Source organism: Heterodontus francisci, chromosome 36 (assembly GCF_036365525.1).
Source record: "Heterodontus francisci isolate sHetFra1 chromosome 36, sHetFra1.hap1, whole genome shotgun sequence".
In the NCBI taxonomy this organism is placed as follows: Eukaryota; Metazoa; Chordata; class Chondrichthyes; order Heterodontiformes; family Heterodontidae; genus Heterodontus; species Heterodontus francisci.
Window position 1 is genome coordinate 33998630 of NC_090406.1, and position 21342 is coordinate 34019971.

Genomic DNA, 21342 nt, shown 5'->3' on the forward strand with positions numbered 1-21342 from the left:
ACCCCCATCCCTGGAGCCATTCTGGTAAATCTCCTCTGCACCTTCTCAAGGACCCTCACATACTTCCTGACATTTAGTGACCAAAACTGGATGCAGTACACCACTCCCATGGGGCCTAACCAGAGCTTTAGAAAGGTTCAGCATAACTTCCCCGCTTTTGTACTCTATGCCTCTTGACATGCAGGCCTCCACCTGCCAAGACTGAGGCCACATGAACAATAAAACTTAAAATTGTGGCTGGGAAGAAATGAGGGCCTATCACAAGGAATTGCCAAGCCCCTGACTGGAAAGACATTTGCATGCTGGCAGACAGTGTTGGAACAAAGGACCCAGTCCTTGCTTCTCCAATACACAGAAGGCCAGTTTAGTCACATGACTAACTGGCTGTTTGAATTTGAACTTGCTGAGAGAAAGAAACCCAGAAAGCGGTTTGCTCCTGGACTGAGAACAACTCTCTCCTGTCTGCTCCCATCTCTTTTGCACGGAATGGAAGACCCACTGAAGATACGTGAACTGAGAGAGAAAAGTCTCCTACGTGAACAAGGTTCAAGAATAATACTGGGCCCCGACAAAAAGTAACAAAGACTCTACGGCGAGCTGGAAACACAAACAGTAACAAGAAACCCCCTTCAGAGACTGCCTCAAACCTCTCTTTTACTTCTGCTCTTTTCTGTCCCTATTTGTATGTGCGTATCGTGTGTGCATGCTAGCGTGGGTGCGCTGTACATCTGTAGCGTTAACCGAATTAGAGTTTAAGTTTTAATAAATTTCACTTTTCTTCTTTAAACCTGAGAAAACCTGGTTGCGCTCATTTCTTTGCCTTATAATTGGAAAGTGTTAAACGAGGATTCACCAAGTGGGAGCTCAAAACACTGTTTAAAATTAAACCCTGTTACAATAAGACCAGGTGAAGACTAAAAGGGACCCCTAGACACCTTCCTCACCTGGTCATATCACTATTTATGAAGCCCAAGATCCCATATGCTTTGCTAACTACTCTCTCAATATGTCCTGCCATCTTCAAAGATTGATGCACATGCACCCCCAGGTCCCTCTGTTCCTCCACACTTTGGAACTGCTCCATTAAGTCTATATTGCCTCACCCTACACCTTCTGTCAAAATGCATCGCATGTTTCTATTAAATTTCATCTGCCACTTGTCTGCCCATTCTGCTAGCTTATCTATGTCCTGTTGCAGGTGGTTCACATTCCTCACTGTGTTTGCTACTCTGCCAAGTTTGGCATCACTGGCAAATTTTGAAATTCTACTCTGTATTCAAAGATCCAAGTCATTTATATATAGCAAACAAAAAGCAGCGGTCCTAGCACTGACCCTTGCAGAACACCACTATCTACCATTTCCCAGTTTGAAAAACAACCATTTACCATGACTTGCTGTTTTCTGTCCTTAAGGCAATATTTTATTCAACTGGACACTGACCTTCCTATTCCATGAGCACTTGAAACGACATAGCATACAAGGCTACGGGCCAAGTGCTGGAAAATGGAATTAGAATAGGGAGGCACAGACACGATGGGCTGAAGGGCCTGTTTCTGTGCTGTATGACTATGACCCATGCAATTTTCCAATCTGAAAGGAATAGTTCTCGAATTGCAAGAATTTGTGCAAATTCTCCACAACTGCCTGCACCCACCCTTGGTGATGTTTGGTGGATTGAGCTCAAGATACTCCAATCTGGAAAACAAAGCAATTGTGCTAAAGTCAACAGGCCCTGCACTCACTTGTTCTCATAACTGTCCAGTGCAGAAAAGAAAATTGAAGCAGAAACTGCAGACCCATTCCATAATAGTAAATGTACAGCATTTAAAAAAAAATACCCTCAGCCATTACTGCAAATTTCATTTTCATTCCTCAAATCACAGAACCATAGATCCACAGAAAGATTACGGCACAGTAGGCCATTCAGCCCATCATATTCATGCCGAATGAAAAAACTAGCCACACGATCCAATTCCACCTTCCAGCACCTGGCCCATAGCTTTACAGGTTACAGCACTTCAGGTGCATGTCCAGGTACCTTTTAAAAGAATTGAGGGTTTCTGCCTCCAACACCGTTCCTGGAAGTGAATTCTAGACACCCACCACCCTCTGGGTGAAAAGGTTTTTCCCTTATGTCCCCTCTAATCCTTCTACTAATCACCTTAAATCTGTGCCCCCTGGTAATTGACTTCTCCACTAGGGAAACAGGTCCTTCCTGTCTACTCTATCAAGGCCCCTCATAATTTTGTACACCTTAAATCAATGACGTCACGCCAAATCATTAGCGGAGACCACAGATAGACACATGGCAGTATATCATAGCTATTACAGAAACACGGCTTAAGGAAGGACAGGAATGGCAGCTCAATATTCCTGGTCACAGGGTTTTCAGATGTGATAGGGAGGGAGATAAGAAAGGAGGGGGAGTGGCAATTTTGGTCAAAGAAACTATTACAACTGTGAGGAAGGATCATATGTTAGAAGGTTCATCAAATGAGGCCATATGGATTGAGCCAAGGAACAGAAATGGGGCAATCACACTTTTGGGAATGTACTATAGCACCCCAGTCAGAGGGAGATAGAAGAGCAGATATGTAGGCAAATCTCTGAGAAGTGCAAGAACAATAGGGCTAGTAATAGTAGGGGATTTTAACTACATCAATATTAACTGTCTCTAGATGCAGAAATCAACAAGCGCATGGGAAAGGCTTCCTCTGCTATGTCCAGACTGGCCAAGAGAGTGTGGGAAAATGGCGAACTGACACGGAACACAAAAGTCCGCATGTATCAGGCCTGTGTCCTCAGTACCTTGCTCTATGGCAGCGAGGCCTGGACAACGTATGTCAGCCAAGAGCGACGTCTCAATTCATTCCATCTTCGCTGCCTCCAGAGAATACAGGACATCAGGTGGCAGGACCGTATCTCCAACACAGAAGTCCTCGAGGTGGCCAACATCCCCAGCTTATACACACTACTGAGTCAGCGGCGCTTGAGATGGCTTGGCCAAGTGAGCCGCATGGAAGATGGCAGGATCCCCAAAGACACATCGTACAGCAAGCTCGCCACTGGTATCAGACCCACCGGCCGTCCATGTCTCCGCTTTAAAGACGTCTGCAAACGCGACATGAAATCCTGTGACATTGATCACAAGTCGTGGGTCAGTTGCCAGCGTTCGCCAGAGCTGGCAGGCAGCCATAAAGACGGGGCTAAAGTGTGGCGAGTCGAAGAGACTTAGTAGTTGGCAGGAAAAAAGACAGAGGCGCAAGGGAAGTGCCAACTGTGTAACAGCCCCGACAAACAAATTTCTCTGCAGCACCTGTGGAAGAGCCTGTCACTCTAGAATTGGCCTTTATAGCCACTCCAGGCGCTGCTTCACAAACCACTGACCACCTCCAGGCGCTTATCCATTGTCTCTCGAGATAAGGAGGCCAAAGAAGATGATGATTAACTGGGATAGTTTTAGTGTGAAAGGAATTGAGGGAGCAGAATTCTTGAGGTGCATTCAGGAGAAGATTTTTGCCCAGTATATTGCAAGTCCAACAAGAGCGGGTGCAGTTTTAGGAAACGAAGATGGGCAAGTGGAAGGAGTGGCAGCGGGAGAGCATTTTGGTGGAAGTGATCATAATTCAATCAGTTTTAACATAATTATGGAAAAGGAGAACAGGAGTCAGTCCTCAATTGGGGCAAGGCCAATTTTACTAAACTGAGGAGTGATTTAGCCAAAGTTGACTAAAAACAGCTACTTGAAGATAAATCCGTGCCAGAACAGTGGGAGACATTCAAATGGGAGATTCAAGGGGTTCAGAGTAAACATGTTCCCAAAAAGAAAAACGGGGAGTGAGCCAAATCTAGAGCCCCATAGACGCCAAGGAGCTTACAGGGTAAGGTAAGGCAGAAAAGGAAAGCTTATGTCTGACACAGAGAACTCAACAATAAAGAAAGCCGAGAGGAGTATAGAAAGTGGAGGAGTGAAATCAAAAAGGAAATTAGGAAAGCTGAGAGAGGGTATGAAAGAATACTGGCAAGCAAAGTCAAGGTGAACCCAAAGATGTTTCATCAATACATTAAGAGTAAGAGAATAACTAAGGAGAGAGTAGGGCCCATAAAAGACCAAAAAGGTCACCTGTGTAAAAGGGTGAAAGATATTGGTATGGTTCTTAATGAATACTTTGCGTCTGTCTCCACAAAAGAGGGGGACGATGCAGATATTGTAGTTAAGGAGGAGTGTGGAGTATTGGATGTGATAAACATGGGGAGAGAGGAAGTATTAATGGGATTAGCATCCTTGAAAGTTGATAAATTACCAGGGCCGGATAAAATGTACCCGAGGCTGTTAAAGAAGCGAGAGGGGAAATAGCAGAAGGTTTGACCATCATTTTCTAGTCCTCACTAGATACAGGTGTGGTGCCGGAGGATTTGAGAACTGCTAATGTTGTACCTCTGTTCAAAAAGGGAGTGAGGGATAGATTGAATAATTACAGGACAAATCAGTCTAACCTCAGTAATGGGCAAATTATTGGAATCTATTCTGAGACAGGATAAGCTGTCACTTAGAAAGGCACAGATTAATCAAGGTTAGTCAGCATGGATTGGTTAAGGGAAGATCTTGTTTGACCAATTTGTTCGAATTTTTTGAAGTTGTAAGAAAGAAGATAGATTAGGGTAGTACAGTTGATGTGGTTTATATGGATTTGAGCAAAGCTTTTGACAAGGTCCCACATGGTTAAAAAAGTAAAATCCCATGGGATCCAGGGAAATGCAGCAAGTTGGATACAAAATTGGCTCAGTAGCAGGAAACAAAGGGTAATTGTTGGCGGGTGTTTTTGCGACTGAAGGGCTGTTTCCAGTGGCGTTGCGCAGGGCTCAGTACTGAGTCCCCTGCTTTTTGTGGTATATATTAACAATTTGGACGTAAATGTAGGGCATGATCAAGAAGTTTGCAGACGACACAAAGATTGGCCGTGTGGTAGATAGCGAGGAGGGTAGCGGTAGGCTGCAGAAAAGTATTGATGGTCTGGTTAGATGGGCAGAAAAGTAGCAAATGGAAGTGTGAGGTAATGCAGTGTAGAGGAAGTGAGGGATCCTGGAGTGAATGTCCACAGATCCCTGAAGGTAAAAGGACAGGTCAATAAGATGGTTAAAAAGGCATATGGAATCCTTTCCTTTATTAGCCGAGGTATAGAATACAAGAGCAGGGAAGTTACGCTGGAATTATACAACTCATTGGTTAGGCCTCAACTTGAGTACTGTGTGAAGTTCTCGTCACCTTATTACAGAAAGGATGTAATTGCTCTAGACAGGGTATAGAGGAAATTTCCAAGGATGTTGCCAGGACTGGAAAAATGCAGCTAAGAGGAAAGATTGGATAGGCTGGGATTGTTCTTCTTGGAACAGAGAAGGCTGAAGGGAGATCTGATTGAAATGTACAAAATTTTGAGGGACCTGGATAGAGTGGAGTGAAGGGTCTCGTCACCTTAGCAGAGAGGTCAGTGATTAAGAGGCATCAATTTAAAACGATTGGTAGAAAAATTAGAAGGGAGATGAGGAAAACATTTTTTTCATCCATAGGGTGGTGGGGGTCTGGAACTCTCTGCCTGGAAGGGTAGTTGAGGCAGAAACCCTCAACTCATTCAAAGAGAGTCTGGACATGCACTTCAAGTGCCGTAATCTGCAGGGCTACAGATCAAATGCTGGAAAATGGGATTAGAATAGGTGGATCGTTTTTCAGCCGGCACAGACACGATGGGCCGTGGCCTCTTTCTGTGCCTTACACTTTCTATGATTCTACATGAATGCATAAGGGTTATGAAACCAAAATCTGCAATAGATACATCAGAAAACAAAGACCTGAAAAGCAGCAGTGCCCCAGTCAGAAGCTTTGCACTCTACATTCCAATCTCAATTTTAAATACAGCACATGACCCTTAATGTTAAAGAAAATGCCAGCTTGCCACTAATACCAGTGAGCTATGTGCATTTTTTTTCTATTGTATTTTAGAATTTTTTGCCTGAGGTCAGTACAATGCATCAACCATCAGCTCTTAAACATGGGCAGTAGAAATTTCCATTTATTGATATGAAACATAAAACAAAAAAAAAGAAGTTTCACTGAAGTCATTCACATGATTGAAAAGCACAAACATATTGGTCCATCTTCTCTGTTGTTAGGATGGACTATTAAGCATAAAAAGCTTTTGATAAATACCAACATTTTTTCATTAGTTAAGATATCATTGGATAGAGAACAAAGTCTAAACAAATGGATCTGAATGTCCCATGGAAAATTAAATGAAAGTAGGAAAAAAGCATGTACAGATTTTCAGCACTAGAACCTTTAAAAGCTATTACACAAGGCATTATATAAACACTAGTTCTTGGGTGCTGAATCACACAATGTAAACCCAAAAAAATGATACTAGACAAGTAGATTTCCTCGAGTTCCATGTTGGCAATATAAAAGGTTCTAAAGATAACAGGTTTACACCAGAAATAGCAATGAAAAGCTTTCCCCACAAAAGAGTCTTTGTAACAGAGGCAGATGGAGTTTTCCAATTGTATCTGAAAATCTTTTATTTTCAGGCAGGATGTGTTACCATGCTGGGAACTGTTGAGATTTATACTTTTAGATTAGATTAGAGATACAGCACTGAAACAGGCCCTTCGGCCCACCGAGTCTGTGCCGAACATCAACCACCCATTCATACTAATCCCATATTCCTACCAAACATCCCCACCTGTCCCTATATTTCCCTACCACCTACCTATACTAGTGACAATTTATAATGGCCAATTTACCTATCAACCTGCAAGTCTTTTGGCTTGTGGGAGGAAACCGGAGCACCCGGAGAAAACCCACGCAGACACAGGGAGAACTTGCAAACTCCACACAGGCAGCACCCGGAATCGAACCCGGGTCCCTGGAGCTGTGAGGCTGCGGTGCTAACCACTGCGCCACTGTGGCTAATCAAATTATGCAAGAGAAGATTCTAATTATGCATAGGATACAATTTAATGGTTAATACATATTCTAAAATCAAATTTAAGAAAAAGTTCTCCAAAATGTGAAAAATTAAAATCTTCAGAGCACTCCTTTTCATTCAACTGGGATTAATATCTGAATGGATCGGTCAACTTAGAGATCACTTATTACAGAAATTGAATTTGCAAAATACAATTGATGGGAAAGTTTGGGAAAGAGGCAGTATGTGCTGTTCGAAAGTACTTCCCTGATCTCAAGGAAACATCAATCACCACCTTAAATTAAGCTGCTACCACACACCTATCTTTCAGAGGATATACAAAAACTGAAGCCCAGACTGTTCTAACAGGATGTAAAAGATCCCATGACACTATTTGAAAAAGCAAAGGGAAGATCTCCTAGTATCCTGGCTAATACTTAATGCTAAACTAACAAAAAGTATCTGGTCATTGTTGTCTGTGAATTTGCTGTGTGCAAATTGGTAGCTACATTTCCATACATTACAACACCAGCTACACTTCTTTAAAAGTACAACATTGACTAAAGTGTTCTAGGATATCCAGAGATGGTGAAATGTGCTATACAAATGCAAACTTGCTCTTTCTCCTCCACATCCTCAGCTATTCAACTGTAATAGAAGAGGTTGGTTTGTCTGAAGCAACCCCATTCCTTTGCATATAAGCCAGTACTTCAGTGCTCATGAATAGCTAATCGGGAGTGCTTTACCAGGGCTGGATGACTCCAAGGCTGACCTGGAGCCCAATGCAATGAATAGAACTGTTCGAGGTTACTTGTAAGATCATCATACCTTGCAGTACTTTTTTTTTTAAAAAGGCAGTGATCAGGTGGGAGGGTGAGGAAATACTTGGAGCTGCAAGTATTTCCTCTGGACTTTCCTTCCCCTTTGAATGGTCTTAGATAAAATTAAAATACAGAAAGTATGCCTTGTGCTGTTGGATGGACTATTCTTTGAGTTCAACCAGAAAGGTTTAAGCCCGTCCACTCAAGGTATAAGATCAAATGAAAATGTTGCTCTGATTATATTGAATGTACTGCACAGAAATAGGCTATTAAGGCCAAATGGTCCAGGCCAGTTTTTTTTTTAAAATTCATTCACAGGACTTGGCTATTGCTGGAAAGGTCAGCATTTATTGCCCATCCCTAGTTGCTCTGAAGGTGGCCTTCTTGAATCACTGCTGTCCATATGGTGTAGGTACTCCCACTGTGTCACTAGTTTTAAGTTTAAAGTGGACAAATTATTTGTACATAATCTTGTTTTTGACAGTAAAGATGTAGGAAATATGCAATGACCATGGTAATTTCGTGAATTTTACAAAAAAAACTGAACTATTCCATTCGATTAAACTATCACAATAAGGTGCATTAAGCTAGAATTTGATTTATTCACTATCAACAAACAGCCTTGGTTAAAAATTGGCAGCTCACTAATGGAGTACAAAAGCAGAGAAGTAATGTTAAATTTATATAGAACCTTGGTTAGATCACGATGCATTTTGTGCAGAATTCTGGTCTCTGGACTACAAAAAATATTGAAGCAATGGAAAAAGTGAAGAAAAGATTTGCAAGGATATTAACAGAATTTAGAGGATGCAACTACAAGATTAAATAAACTAGGGGCGTTTCTCTGTGGAAAAGGAAAGCCCAAGACTTGATGGAGGTCTTTAATGGAAGGGTTCGACAGAATGGATGTGGACAAAACTTTTCACTTGTGGTGAGTCCAGAACAAGAGGGCATACGACTATATAAAATAATTAGGAGCAGAAGGCGGCCATTCGGCCCGTCAAGCCTGCTCTGCCATTCAATAAGATCATGGCTGATTTATTTGTTTCGAATTCCACACTCCCAACTATCCCCAATAATCTTTGATTCCCTTACCTAACAAGAATCTACCTACCTCCGCCTTTAAAATATTCAATGACCTCATCTCCACCACTTTCTGAGGCAGAGAATTCCAAAGTCACACAACCTTCTGCCAGAAATTTTTTTTGCTCATCTCTGTCCTAAAAGGGCAACCCCTAATTTTAAAACAGTGCCCCCTAGTTCTGGACTCACCCACAAGAGGAGACATCCTTTCCACATCCACCTTGTCAAAACCATTCAGGATCTTATAAACTTCAATCAAGTCTTCCCCACCCCCCCCCCCCCCCCCAACACTCCAGTGAAAACAAGCCCAGTCTGTCCAACTTTTCCTCATAAAACAACTCACTCATTCCAGATGTCAATCTAGTAAACCTCCTCTGAACCAGCTCCAACACATTTACATCCTTCCTTAAATGAGACCAAAACTGCACACAGTATTCGAGATGTGGTCTCACTAATGCCCTGTATAACTGAAGCATAACATCCTTACTTGTATTTTCAATTCCTCTTGTAATAATGGATAGCATTCCATTACCCTTCTTTATTGCCTGCTGTACCTGCATACTAACCTGTGACTCATGCATTAGAATGAGGCAAGAGAGGAGATAGCGGGAGCTCTGACACAAATCTTCTGATCCTCTCTGGCCACAGGAGAGGTACCAGAGGATTGGAGGACAGCGAATGTGGTACCATTATTCAAGAAGGGTAGCAGGGATAAACCAGGTAATTACAGGCCAGTGAGTCAGTGGTAGGGAAATTATTGGAAAAAATTCTGAGAGACAGGATTGATATACACTTGGAGAGGCAGGGATTAATCAGGGATAGTCAGTATGGCTTTGTCAGGGGGATATCGTGTCTAACAAATTTGATTTAATTTTTCGAGGTGACTAGAGATGTGGATAAGGGTAGTGCAGTTGATGTGGTCTATATGGACGTCAGTAAGGCTTTTGATAGGGTCCCGCATGGGAGATTGGTTAGAAAGTAAAAGTCCACAGGAGCCAGGGTAATTTGGCAAATTGGATTCAAAATTAGCTTAGTGGAAGGAGCAGAGGGTGATGATAGAGGGTTGTTCCTGCAATTGGAAGCCTGTGACCAGTTGGGTACCGCTGGGACCCTTACTGTCTGTACTGTACATTAATGATTTAGATGTGAATATAGGAGGTATGATCAACAAGTTCGCAGACGACACAAAAATTGGTGGTGTCGTGAATAGTGAGGAGGAAAGCCTTAGACTACAGGACAATATAAATGGGCTGGTGAGATGGGCGGAGCAGTGGCAAATGGAGTTTAATCCTGAGAAGTGTGAGGTGATGCACTTTGGGAGGACCAACAAGGCAAGGGAATATACAATGGATGGTAGGACCCTGGGGAATACAGAGGGTCAGAGGGACCTTGGGGTGCTTGTCCATAGATCACTGAAGGCAGCACCACAGGTAGATAAGGTGGTCAGGAAGGCATACAGGATACTTGCCTTTATTGGCCGAGGCATAGAGTAGAAGAGCCGGGAGGTTATGATGGAGCTGTATAAAATGCTAGTTAGGCCACAGCTGGAGTACTGTGTACAGTTCTGGTCGCCACACTATAGGAAGGATGTGATTGAAGTGGAGAGGGTGCAGAGCAGATTCACCAGGATGTTGCCTGGGCTGGAGCATTTCAGTTGTGAAGACAGACTGGATAGGCTGAAGTTGTTTTCCTTGAAGCAGAGAAGGCTGAGGGGACACCTGATTGAGGCATACAAAATTATGAGGGGCATTAATAGGATAGATAGGAAGAAACTTTTTCCCTTCGCGGAGGGGTCAATAACTAGGGGGCATAGATTTAAGGTATTGGGTAGGAGGTTTAGAGGGGAGTCAAGGAAGAATTTTTTCATCCAGAGGGTGATTGGAATCTGGAACACACTGCCTGAAGGGATGGTAGAGGCAGGAACACTCAACATTCAAGAAGTATTTGGATGAGCACTTGAAACACCATAGCATACAACGCTACGGGCCAAGTGCAGGGAAATGGGATTAGTTAGGATGGGTGCTTGATGGTCAGTGCAAGTGCGTTGGGCCGAAGGGCCTGTTTCTGTGCTGTATAACTCTATGACTAACACCTAGATCCCTCTGCAACTCGGAATACTGCAGTCATTCCCTGTTTAAGAAATACTCCACTTTTTTATTCTTCCTGCCAAAGTGAACAACTTCACATTTTCCCACATTATACTCCATCTGACAGATATTTGCCCACTCACTCATCCTATCTATATCAGTCTGCAACCTCCTTAAGTCCTCTTCACAACATACTTTCCTATCTTTGTCTCATCTACAAATTTAGCTACCATGCCATCACTCCCCTCATCTAAATCATTGATCTAAATTGTAAAAAGTTGAGACCCCAGCACAGACCCCTGCGGGACTCCACTCGTCACATCCTGCCAATCAGAAAAGGACCCATTTATGCATATTCTCTGTTTTCTGCCAATCAGCCAATCTTCTATTCATGCTAAAAAGTTACCCCCTACACCATGAGCTCCTACTTTGCGCAATAACCTTTTATGTAGCACCTTGTCAAATACTTTCTGGAAATCCAAGTACAGTACGCAAAGTGCTCCCCTTTATTCACAGCGCATGTTACTTCTTCAAAGAACTTCAATAAGTTGGTTAAACGCAAATTCTCTTTCACAAAACCACGCTGACTATTCCCGATTACCTCGAGTTTTTTTTTTTTTTTTTAGGTGCCCAGCTCTGGCCTCCTTTATGATCGATTCTAACAACTTCCCCACAAAAGATATCAAGATAACTGGCCTATAGCTTAAACATTAAATAATAGATCAAATAAAGTATTGAGGAAGAATCTCTACAGAGTGGTTGAAGCAGATAGCATTGACACTCAAGATGAAGCTTGAGGCGAATGAGGGAAAAGGAAATATTGATGATATGGCAGGATGGGAAGAGGTAATTAAAGTGGGACAAAACTCGTTTGGAGTATGAACACCAGTACAGACCAGTTGGTTTGAAAGGCCTGTTTCTGTGCTGTAGATTTTATGTTCCTACACCACTAACAATCTAGTGTGAAAACTGCCCCCAAAAACCAGTTGCCCTGCTCTCTTTCTTTCCAGGACCCCCAAAAAAACACAGCTCCTCAACTCCCATCTTCCCTTCCTCCTGCAATTTACAGGCTGTTCAAATCCAAACTTGGAATCATCTAACCACAACCACGTAACGTTTTGCCTGCCCCCCACCCCCAATATCCAATCCCTGGTGGGTTCTTCACTGTGAGCCTTGGACCTTCACTTGGATGTCTCAAGTTTTTCTATTATCAACTTACTCCTTTTTCAGTGTCAGCATTATGCATTGGCTACATGAAGAGTCTGAGTTAGTGTCTATTAGATTCCAATGACGTGAAAATAAACAACAAAATGTCAAAGACTAGAGTTCAGGGCTGCGATTCACTCGAAGATCTGGGTGGACCTCAAAGCACTACTGGGTTTTGGTCTTGTCTCGAAAATGGCTCACTATTCCAGAATCATCCTGAAATAAAACGGTAACCCCTGCCTTTTTTCTCTACTGCAAGCTGCCTTAAGAACCCATCTCCTCCACACTCATCTCCAAGAGCGAGCAGTTCAGATTTTTTTTGTCACCAAGATTGAGACCATCGATCAGCTGCTTCTGCCACTTCCCTCCCTTCCCCTAGCTCACTGGGCCAAACTTCCTCAAAGGCTTCCTGCTGCCCAAACCCTGAACTTGTATCTTTCTTCAGTTGCTCTCTTATCTCTCCTCATGCCCTCTCCGAGCTCATCTCGTCCATGAGATTTACCTCCCACTCTCTCGAACCTATTCTCACTAACCCTCTGACTACCCAACATTTCTTCCTGGCTCCCATGTTAGTTGGCATTAACAGTTCTCTCTCCTCAGGTTCTATCCCTTCCTCGTTCAAATCAGTCGTCTCCCCTCTCCTCAAAGAAACAATACCTGACCGCACCGTCCTGGCAAACTGCTGCCCCATCGCCAACCTCCCTTTCACCTCCAAAGTCACAACGTATTGTCGCCTCCCAAATTTGTGCCCATCTTTCCTGGAACTCCATGTTTGAATCCCTTGAATCAGATTTCCACCCCTGCCACAGTACCAAAACTGCTCTCAAAGTCATAAATGACATCCTATGTAACTGGAACTTAGGGAAACTATCCCTCACCCTTCTCAACCTTTCTGCAGCCTTTTACTGTTGATCACACCATCCTCCTTCAGCATCTCACTGACATTCAGCTGGGTGGGACTAAATGCCTGCTTCCATTCTTATCTACAAGTAGCCAGAGAATCGTCAATGGTCTCTCTTCCCTTCCTGCAGCTACCTCTGGTGTCCCCCATGGATCCCTCCTATTTCTCGTCTACATGCTGCCCCTCATCGACATTATCTGAAAACACGTTAGTTTCCCATATACGCTGACAACACCCAATGTTACCTCCACCACCTCTCTCGACCCCTTTCATAGTCTTCAAATCAGACTGCTTGTCCAACATCCAGTAAGCAGAAATTTCCTCCAATTAAACATTGTCTTCAGTCCCCAATACAAATGCTGCTTCTTTGCCATTAATCCCATCCCTCTCCCTCGCAACTGCGAGGTTGAACCAAACTGTTCTAATCCTTGGTATTATATGTGACCCCGAGATGCGTTTTCAACCATATATCCACGCCATCACTAAGACCACCTACTTCCACTTCTGTAACATCACCCACCTCCACCCCTGCCTCAGCTCATCTTATCCAGATCTTCGTTGCCTCCCAATTTGACTATTCTAATGCACTCCTGGCCAGCCTCCCAAATTCCACCCCACATAAACTTGAGGTCATCCAAAACTCTGCCACCTGTATCCTTATGGACCAAATCCCGTTCACCCATTACCTCTACGCTTGCTGACCTACACTGGCTCCCCGTTATGCAACACTTCAATTTTAAAATTCTCATCCTTATTTTCAAATCCCACATGGCCTCGTCCCTCCTTCTCTCGGCAATCTCCTCCAGTCCTGCACTATTATTCTGTGATTCTGTGAACCCAAGAGACCTACGCTCCTCTAATTCCGGCTTCTTGAGCATCTCCAATTTTAATTGCTCCACCATTCATGGCTGTGCCTTCAGCTGCCTAGGTCCTAAACACTGGAATTCCCTCCCTAAGCCTCTCCGCCCCTCTATCTCCCTTTTCCCCTTTAAGACACTCCTTAAAATTTACCTCTTTAACCAAACTTTTGGTCATCTGCCCTAATATCTCATGTAGTTCGGGGTCATATTTTGCTTTATAATGCTTTGGGAAATTTTATGTTAAAGGCTTTAAATAAATACAAGCTGTTGTCATTAAGACTCGGTACAGTGTACTGGTCAGCACTTAATTTTTAAACATTGCCCACTCAGAACTGTTAAAAGCAGCATCTCCAGATTCTGTGCTTGGAACTGTAATACTTTGGTTACAGGTCTGTCCCTGGTATAATAATTGAGGGAATAAATTAAAAGTATCACACCAGAAGCATGTAACACATTGGCTTGTGCACTTTTCTATGGCACAATGGTAACAATGCAATAAGGGTGCCGTTATCCTGCAACTTCTATTTCACAGCTACACTAGAACTGCAGTATAAAATCTGGTTGCCAGATCCAACTAGATCAACTGAGAAATGATACAAGACTTTCTGGAGTACTGTAACCATCTTGGGTTGAACTTCTCATTGAGTGCAATTCCAGCAGAGAATCACATTTTGAAAAGTGTCCAGGGGGTCTTTTGGATCTCCCGAAATGTTCTTATATGTTCCAGAAGAAGTTAAGAAATAGGAGCAGGAGTAGGCCATTGAGCCCGCTCCACCGATGAGATCATGGCTGATCTTCTACTTCAACACAATTTTCCTGCACTATCCCCGTAATCCTTGACTTTTTAATACGTAGAAATCTATTGATCTCAGTCTTGAACATACTCAACAACTTAGCCTCCACAGCACTCTGGGGCCCAGAATTCCAAAGATTCACCACCTTCATTGAAGAAGTTCCTCATCTCCGTCCTAAAAGGCCTGCCCTTTATTCTGAGACTGCGTCCCCTGATTGTGGACTCCCCAGCCAGGGAAAACATCCTTCCTGCATCAATTCTGTTGAGCCTGTAAGAATTTTGGATGTTTGAATGAGATTATTTCTCATTCTTCTAAACTCGAGAATAAAGGCACAGTCTCTTTAATCTGTCCTCAAAAGACAATCCATCCATCCCAGGAATTAGCTTGGTGAACCTTCATTGCATTCCCTCTATGGCAAGCATGTCTTTCCTTAGATAAGGTGACCAAAACTGCACACAATACTCCAGGTGCAGTCTCACCAAGGCTCTATGTAACTGAAGACATCTTTACCCCTAAACTCAAATCATCTTATGAAGGCCAACATACCATTTGCCTTCCTAATTGCTTGCTGTACCTGCATGTTAGCTTTCAGTGACTTATGAACAAGGACACCCAAGTCCCTTTGAAATTCAACACTTCCTAGCCTCTCACCATTTAAGAAATACTCTGTATAACAAGCTGGATAGCTGCAGATATAAATAAATCTAGCACTGCATGTTCTATATTATAAATAAGAGACATGGAAATGATTTCCACATGAACCACACCCTAGGATCAGGTAACTGCACACATGCTTAAGGTTGGAACTTCAAACAATTTTGGAAATCATTGAAAATTTGATGGTTGCCTAATAATTATCACTTTGTACCCCTAATCCCCAATTGAAAACAAAAATTGAATTATCAAAACCAAAAGGACTACCTTTTGAAAAAGTTACCAAACCACTTGAACCAGTTTCCTATTTCAGATTATGCCCAATAAACCCAAGACAATTACGCAAGTAACATATTTGGGGGAAGGGTTAAAGCTAAGTGATTAAAATACAAAATAGTAATTGAATCAGACCTTTTGCATCTGCAAGAATATAAGCCTGTTAATCATAATGTGCAAAAGCACAAAACTGTATTAAATGCTTTACCTGACTGGCCAAGGCATTTTTTGTGGTTGTGAAAACGAATAGAAGATGCAACAGCAATAAAAAAAAGTTTATTGCAAACAAAAATAGTTTTGCGATTCAAAGCCGAAAATAATTTCAGGCAAGGGAACAGCTACATCTGTACTATAAAAAAGAAATTAAGCAACGCCAAGGAAAGGGATGAGGATGGAGAAATCAGAATTGGACAGACCTCAGGATATTAGCAAGTCACTGCAAAAGCACCGCAATGGAACTAGTTTTTAAACTTTTCAAGTTCGGATTTCACAAAAAAAAATCAAATGGCCACCAAATCCCTACAATTAAGCCTCAGCATAACACTGCTTAGACACAACACAAACAAAGGTGAAATTAAATGGATCTCCACTTAACAGAAAACTCATATGAAACAGCCTCTTTAAAACAAACAGAAAATGCCTGCTTTTTACAATGTAAAAGCATAATCGATTGGGTCATGAAAAAACTGCAGTTTTAAAGTAGAATTTCATGCACATCCTCCTCCAAATTGTACACTGAAGTATAAACAGCATTCCAAATAGAGACAAAGAAAAGAATTACAGAAGATTCTTACTTCCAAAACAGCTGTTGCATTCAAACTAACGTTTCCCTCAGCATATTAAAAACATGCTGTTGCTCTACACGTTTAACAATAACTATCTCATCACTTAGTCAATTAAATACTCAAACTAATGCACAATAATTGAACACAAAAATTCGATTCCTCTCAACTAGACAAACACAAAACACATTACTACTGCTCACACTAAAATATACTGTAGATTTGACAACTTAGAAAGAGATAAGCCGCATTTCCCAGATTAAAGGCAAGATGCATCTTTAACACGAATTGTTCCACCCCAGTCACAAATTACATTTTACATAAAACACATCCTAATGGCAGAGTCTGCAATGAGTGAACTAACCGGACAAACATTCCGACTCAGATGCAATTAAGATAAACATTATGAAAATACAACGAACTATAAGTGAAAACACATGATGAAAAGCGGTTTTATTGATGAGAAAGCCGAATCCCTGGCATGCCCCTCCCATAGAGCAGTAACGGTGCAGTCACAGGCAGCAACGCCACCATTGAACCGGTAGAAGCTGCAAGGTATCAGAAACCGATCATGTACCTGTCACCTGCCCCCTCCAGTCCGGTTACTGGGGTCCTTTCCCCAATGTTTAGACAGAGGGGACTACGCTCTAAGTCAGGCGGCAAGCGAAGAGAGGAGCTACAACCTGTGATTTTGCCCACCTCCTCAGCTGCTGCGGCCCCGAGGCCGGGGCTACTGCCGCCATTTTGCTGTGACCGAGGGTCCCGCCGTTAATTCATTCCTTGCCGGAGGGATGGAGCGCGGGTGCGAGGGGGAAGCGGTATCGCCGCTTAAAGAATACTGTTCCTGTTCAGGGGATGGAGAGAGGTTGGTGTCACCATTTTCCCGATTTCACGGTCTTTGACTCCCCCCAACCTGCACCAGCTCAGCCACCCCCTCGTACCTGTACTGAGCGCCGCCATGCGCGAATCCATAGTAGTTACTCGCCGCCATCTTGGCGTCTTCGCCCAACCGGCCGGGCACTGCGTCACGTGACCGGGTGGAAAGAAAACTTTATTAGCACCGCCTCCGCGAGTAAAGACACAACAACAATCGCAATAACTTTATTAACAGACCCGCTGCAAACACTTGAGCGACCCGACAAAGCTGCGGCGGGTCAGTATACGGAGCAAAAACACTGCTCAACAGCAAAGCAAGGAGCGGGAAGGAAATCTGGAAAAGGGCAGATACAATTGGGATACAATTTATTACACAACAATTTGTTTTGTTGAATTTATCTTGGAATTGCAGCTCAGCCACCAACAACAACTTGAGCGGTGAAGTGAGATTGTAATTAAAGGAACTAACAGACTTTGGTCCATCTTAAGGCAAGAAGGTTTTTAGCGGAAAGAACTAATTTGAGTGAGGAACCAGAAGCGCCGGTCAGACACCTGCTCTCCTATTGGCTGACGCTTCTGTCAATCACGGTCCATTTCCGCTTGGAGCGGAAGGAGAGGAAAATTCCGCAGAAAGCGGCGCTCCGGGGAACTGAGCACGCGGCCGAAACCGGGTGTGTGGGGGGGGGAAAACACACTCGCCTGGCAAAAGTTAACCTGTGCTGCCTGAGGCCCCGCCCCCAGTTACCGAGGATCCGTCGCTTAGGCCCCGAGCCGCTGTTTGAACCGGTTGAGGCGGCGCCGCTGAGGCCCCGGCGGGAAGCGGCCGGCCCGGGATGGGGTAGGTCCGGGCGCCGCCGGTACTCACCGTAAGCGAAAGAGACTATCGGACATATAGGAATCATGGGCTTCCCTGCGTCTGACCGCGACCTTTCACCTCGCCGTTCCCCGCGCTCCCGGTGCACACACACACACACCGTCTGCGTGATGACGACAGGCGTGCGCGCTAACGTGGCCTGGAATCCATTCAAAAAAAAAAGCAGGAGCAGATTTAACCCGCCAAGCTGGAGGGGGAGCTGCAGCATCCTAATAATGAGGGCTGTAACTCTCAAACCTGTAAAGTAAAATGTATAAGAGGAATGCTGGCAACAGGCATAAAAAGTGACACCGAGGGATTTACCCCGAACAATTGGGTCATAGAAATACTGAGGATAGGCCAAAAGAAATTCAACTCTTAATAAAAAGGGACATAGTGAGGTTTAAACCTCAACAAATATCAACGGTACTAACATAAGCAGCTAATTAGTACGTGTATAGATAGGGCGAAAATTCGAGGTCTGTGGTATGTTGGACACCCTGTTATAAAATACACTTGTTCACTAGGTGGCAGCTGCTATCAACAACCTCACAGAATTGTTGCAGTGCAGAAGAAGGCCATTCAGCCCATCTCCGCACTGACTCTGAAAGAACAATTCCCTCAGTTCCATTCCCCTGCCTTCTCCCTGTAACTCTGCACATTCTTCCTTTTCATAAAACTGTCTAATTCACTTTCGAATGCTTCAATTGAACCTGCCTCCAAAACATCTCAGGCAGTGCATTCCAGACCTTTTAACCACTTTCTGCGTGAAATTTTTTTTCCTCATGTCACTTTTGCTTCTTTTACCAAATATTTTAAATTTGTGCCCTCTAGTTCTCACTCCTTTCACGCGTGGAAACAGTTTTTTCCTATCTACTCTGTCCAGACCCCTCATGATTTTAAATACCTCTATCAAATCACCTCTCAGCCTTCTCTTCTCCAATCTGTCTTCGTAACTGAAATTTTTTCTGTAGTCACTCCAATGCTCTCACATCTTTCCTAAAGTGTGGCGCCCAGAACTGGATGCAATACTTCAGCTGAGGCTGAACTAGTGTCTTATACACGTTCAACATAACTTCCTTACTCTTATACTCGATGCCCCTATTAATGAAGGCCAGGATACTGTACAGGATTCTGGACAGAGACTGCTTGAGTTGCGTACCTATCATAACCTCTGCATCACCAACTCGTTCTTTCACAATAAACCCTGTCACCAGGTTTCTTGGAGGCACCCAAGATCACGTCGTTGGCACCAGCTGGACCGCATCGTCACAAGGCGAGCCTCTTTAAACAGCGTTCAAACCGCACGCAGCTTCCACAGTGCGGACTGCGACACTGACCACTCCCTGGTGTGCAGCAAGGTTAGACTCAAACCAAAGAAGCTGCATCACTCCAAGCAGAAGGGCCGCCCGCGCTTCAACACTAACAGAATTTCTTATCCACAGCTGTTACTAAAATTTCTAAATTCACTTGAAAAAGCCCTTCAAAACACTCCCACAGGGGATGCAGAGACCGTGGGCCCACATCAGAGACGCCATCTATGAGTCAGCTATGACCACCTATGGCAAACGCGTGAAGCGGAATGCAGACTGGTTTCAATCTCACTTTGAAGAGCTGGAACCTGTCATAGCCGCTAAGCGCATTGCACTGTTGAACTACAAGAAAGCCCCCAGCAAGTTAACATCCGTAGCACTTAAAACAGCCAGAAGCGCTGCACAAAGAACAGCCAGGCGCTGCGCAAATGACTACTGGCAACACCTATGCAGTCATATTCAGCTGGCCTCAGACATCAGAGGAATCTATGATGGCATTAAGAGAGCTTTTGGGCCAACCATCAAGAAGATTGCCGCCCTCAAATCTAAATCGGGACACAATCACTGACCAACGTAAGCAAATGGACTGCTGGGTTGAGCACTACCTAGAACTGTACTCCAGGGAAAATGTTGTCACTGAGACTGCCCTCAATGCGGCCCAGTCTCTGCCAGTCATGGATGAGCGGGATGTACAGCCAACAAAATCGGAACTCAGTAATGCCATTGATTCTCTAGCCAGCGGAAAAGCCCCTGGGAAGGACGGCATTACCCCTGAAATAATTAAGGGTGCTAAGCCTGCTATACTCTCAGCACTCTACGAACTGCTTTGCCTGTGCTGGGATGAGGAAGCAGTACCACAGGACATGCGCGATGCTAATATCATCACCCTCTATAAATACAAAGGTGACCGCGGTGACTGCAACAACGACCGTGGAATCTCCCTGCTCAGCATAGTGGGGAAAGTCTTCGCTCGAGTCGCTTTAAACAGGCTCCAGAAGCTGGCCGAGGGTGTCTACCCTGAGGCACAGTGTGGCTTTCGAGCAAAGAGATCGATTATTGACATGCTGTTCTCCCTTTGTCAGCTACAAGAGAAATGCCGCGAACAACAGATGCCCCTCTACGTTGCTTTCATTGATCTCACCAAAGCCTTTGACCTCGTCAGCAGCGTGGTCTCTTCAGACTACTAGAAAAGATCGGATGTCCACTAAAGCTACTAAGTATCATCACCTCATTCCATGATAATATGAAAGGCACAATTCAGCATAGCGGCGCCTCATCGGACCCCCTTCCTATTATGAGTGGCGTGAAACAGGGCTGTGTTCTCGCACCTACACTGTTTGGGATTTCCTTCTCCCTGCTGCTCTCACATGCGTTCAAATCTTCAGAAGAAGGAATTTTCCTCCACGCAAGATCAGGTGGCAAGTTGTTCAACCTTGCCCATCTAAGAGCGAAGACCAAAGTACGGAAAGTCCTCATCAGGGAACTTCTCTTTGCTGACGATGCTGCATTAACATCTCACACTGAAGAGTGTCTGCAGAATCTCATCGACAGGTTTGCGGCTGCCTGCAACGAATTTGGCCTAACCATCAGCCTCAAGAAAATGAACATCATTGGACAGGATGTCAGTAATGCTCCATCCATCAATATCGGCGACCATGCTCTGGAAATGGTTCATGAGTTCACCTACCTAGGCTCAACTATCACCAATAATCTGTCTCTTGATGCAGAAATCAACAAGCGCATGGGAAAGGCTTCCACTGCTATGTCCAGACTGGCCAAGAGAGTGTGGGAAAATGGCGCACTGACACGGAACACAAAAGTCCGCGTGTATCAAGCCTGTGTCCTCAGTACCTTGCTCTACGGCAGCGAGGCCTGG

General features: G+C 43.9%; 2 protein-coding genes across 17 annotated transcripts in view; one reads left to right on the plus strand and one right to left on the minus strand.

Moving 5' to 3' along the window:
- LOC137351738 (zinc finger RNA-binding protein-like) overlaps positions 1-18274 on the minus strand; it is an 85295-nt gene extending 67021 nt beyond the window's left edge. For 6 of the 10 annotated variants that reach the window (XM_068016510.1, XM_068016509.1, XM_068016506.1 and 3 more), the window contains exons 1-2: positions 18166-18274; positions 17366-17444 (exon numbers count right to left, since the gene is read on the minus strand). In XM_068016510.1, the coding sequence (XP_067872611.1) occupies positions 17366-17444; positions 18166-18202 (116 nt within the window). In that variant the 5' untranslated portion in view covers positions 18203-18274. Of the gene's footprint in view, positions 1-17123; positions 17276-17365; positions 17445-18165 lie in introns of those variants that run through there. The other 4 variants (XM_068016515.1, XM_068016514.1, XM_068016512.1 and 1 more) reach the window with 3 other exon arrangements.
- The window catches only part of LOC137351740 (caytaxin-like), a 76216-nt gene continuing 72420 nt past the window's right edge, over positions 17547-21342 (plus strand). For 4 of the 7 annotated variants that reach the window (XM_068016517.1, XM_068016523.1, XM_068016519.1 and 1 more), the window contains exon 1: positions 17547-18138. Coding sequence is in view for 1 of the 7 variants with exons in the window: in XM_068016524.1 (XP_067872625.1) it covers positions 18134-18138 (5 nt within the window). In the remaining 6 variants the exon portion in view is untranslated. Of the gene's footprint in view, positions 18167-21342 lie in introns of all 7 variants that reach the window. The other 3 variants (XM_068016518.1, XM_068016520.1, XM_068016521.1) reach the window with 2 other exon arrangements.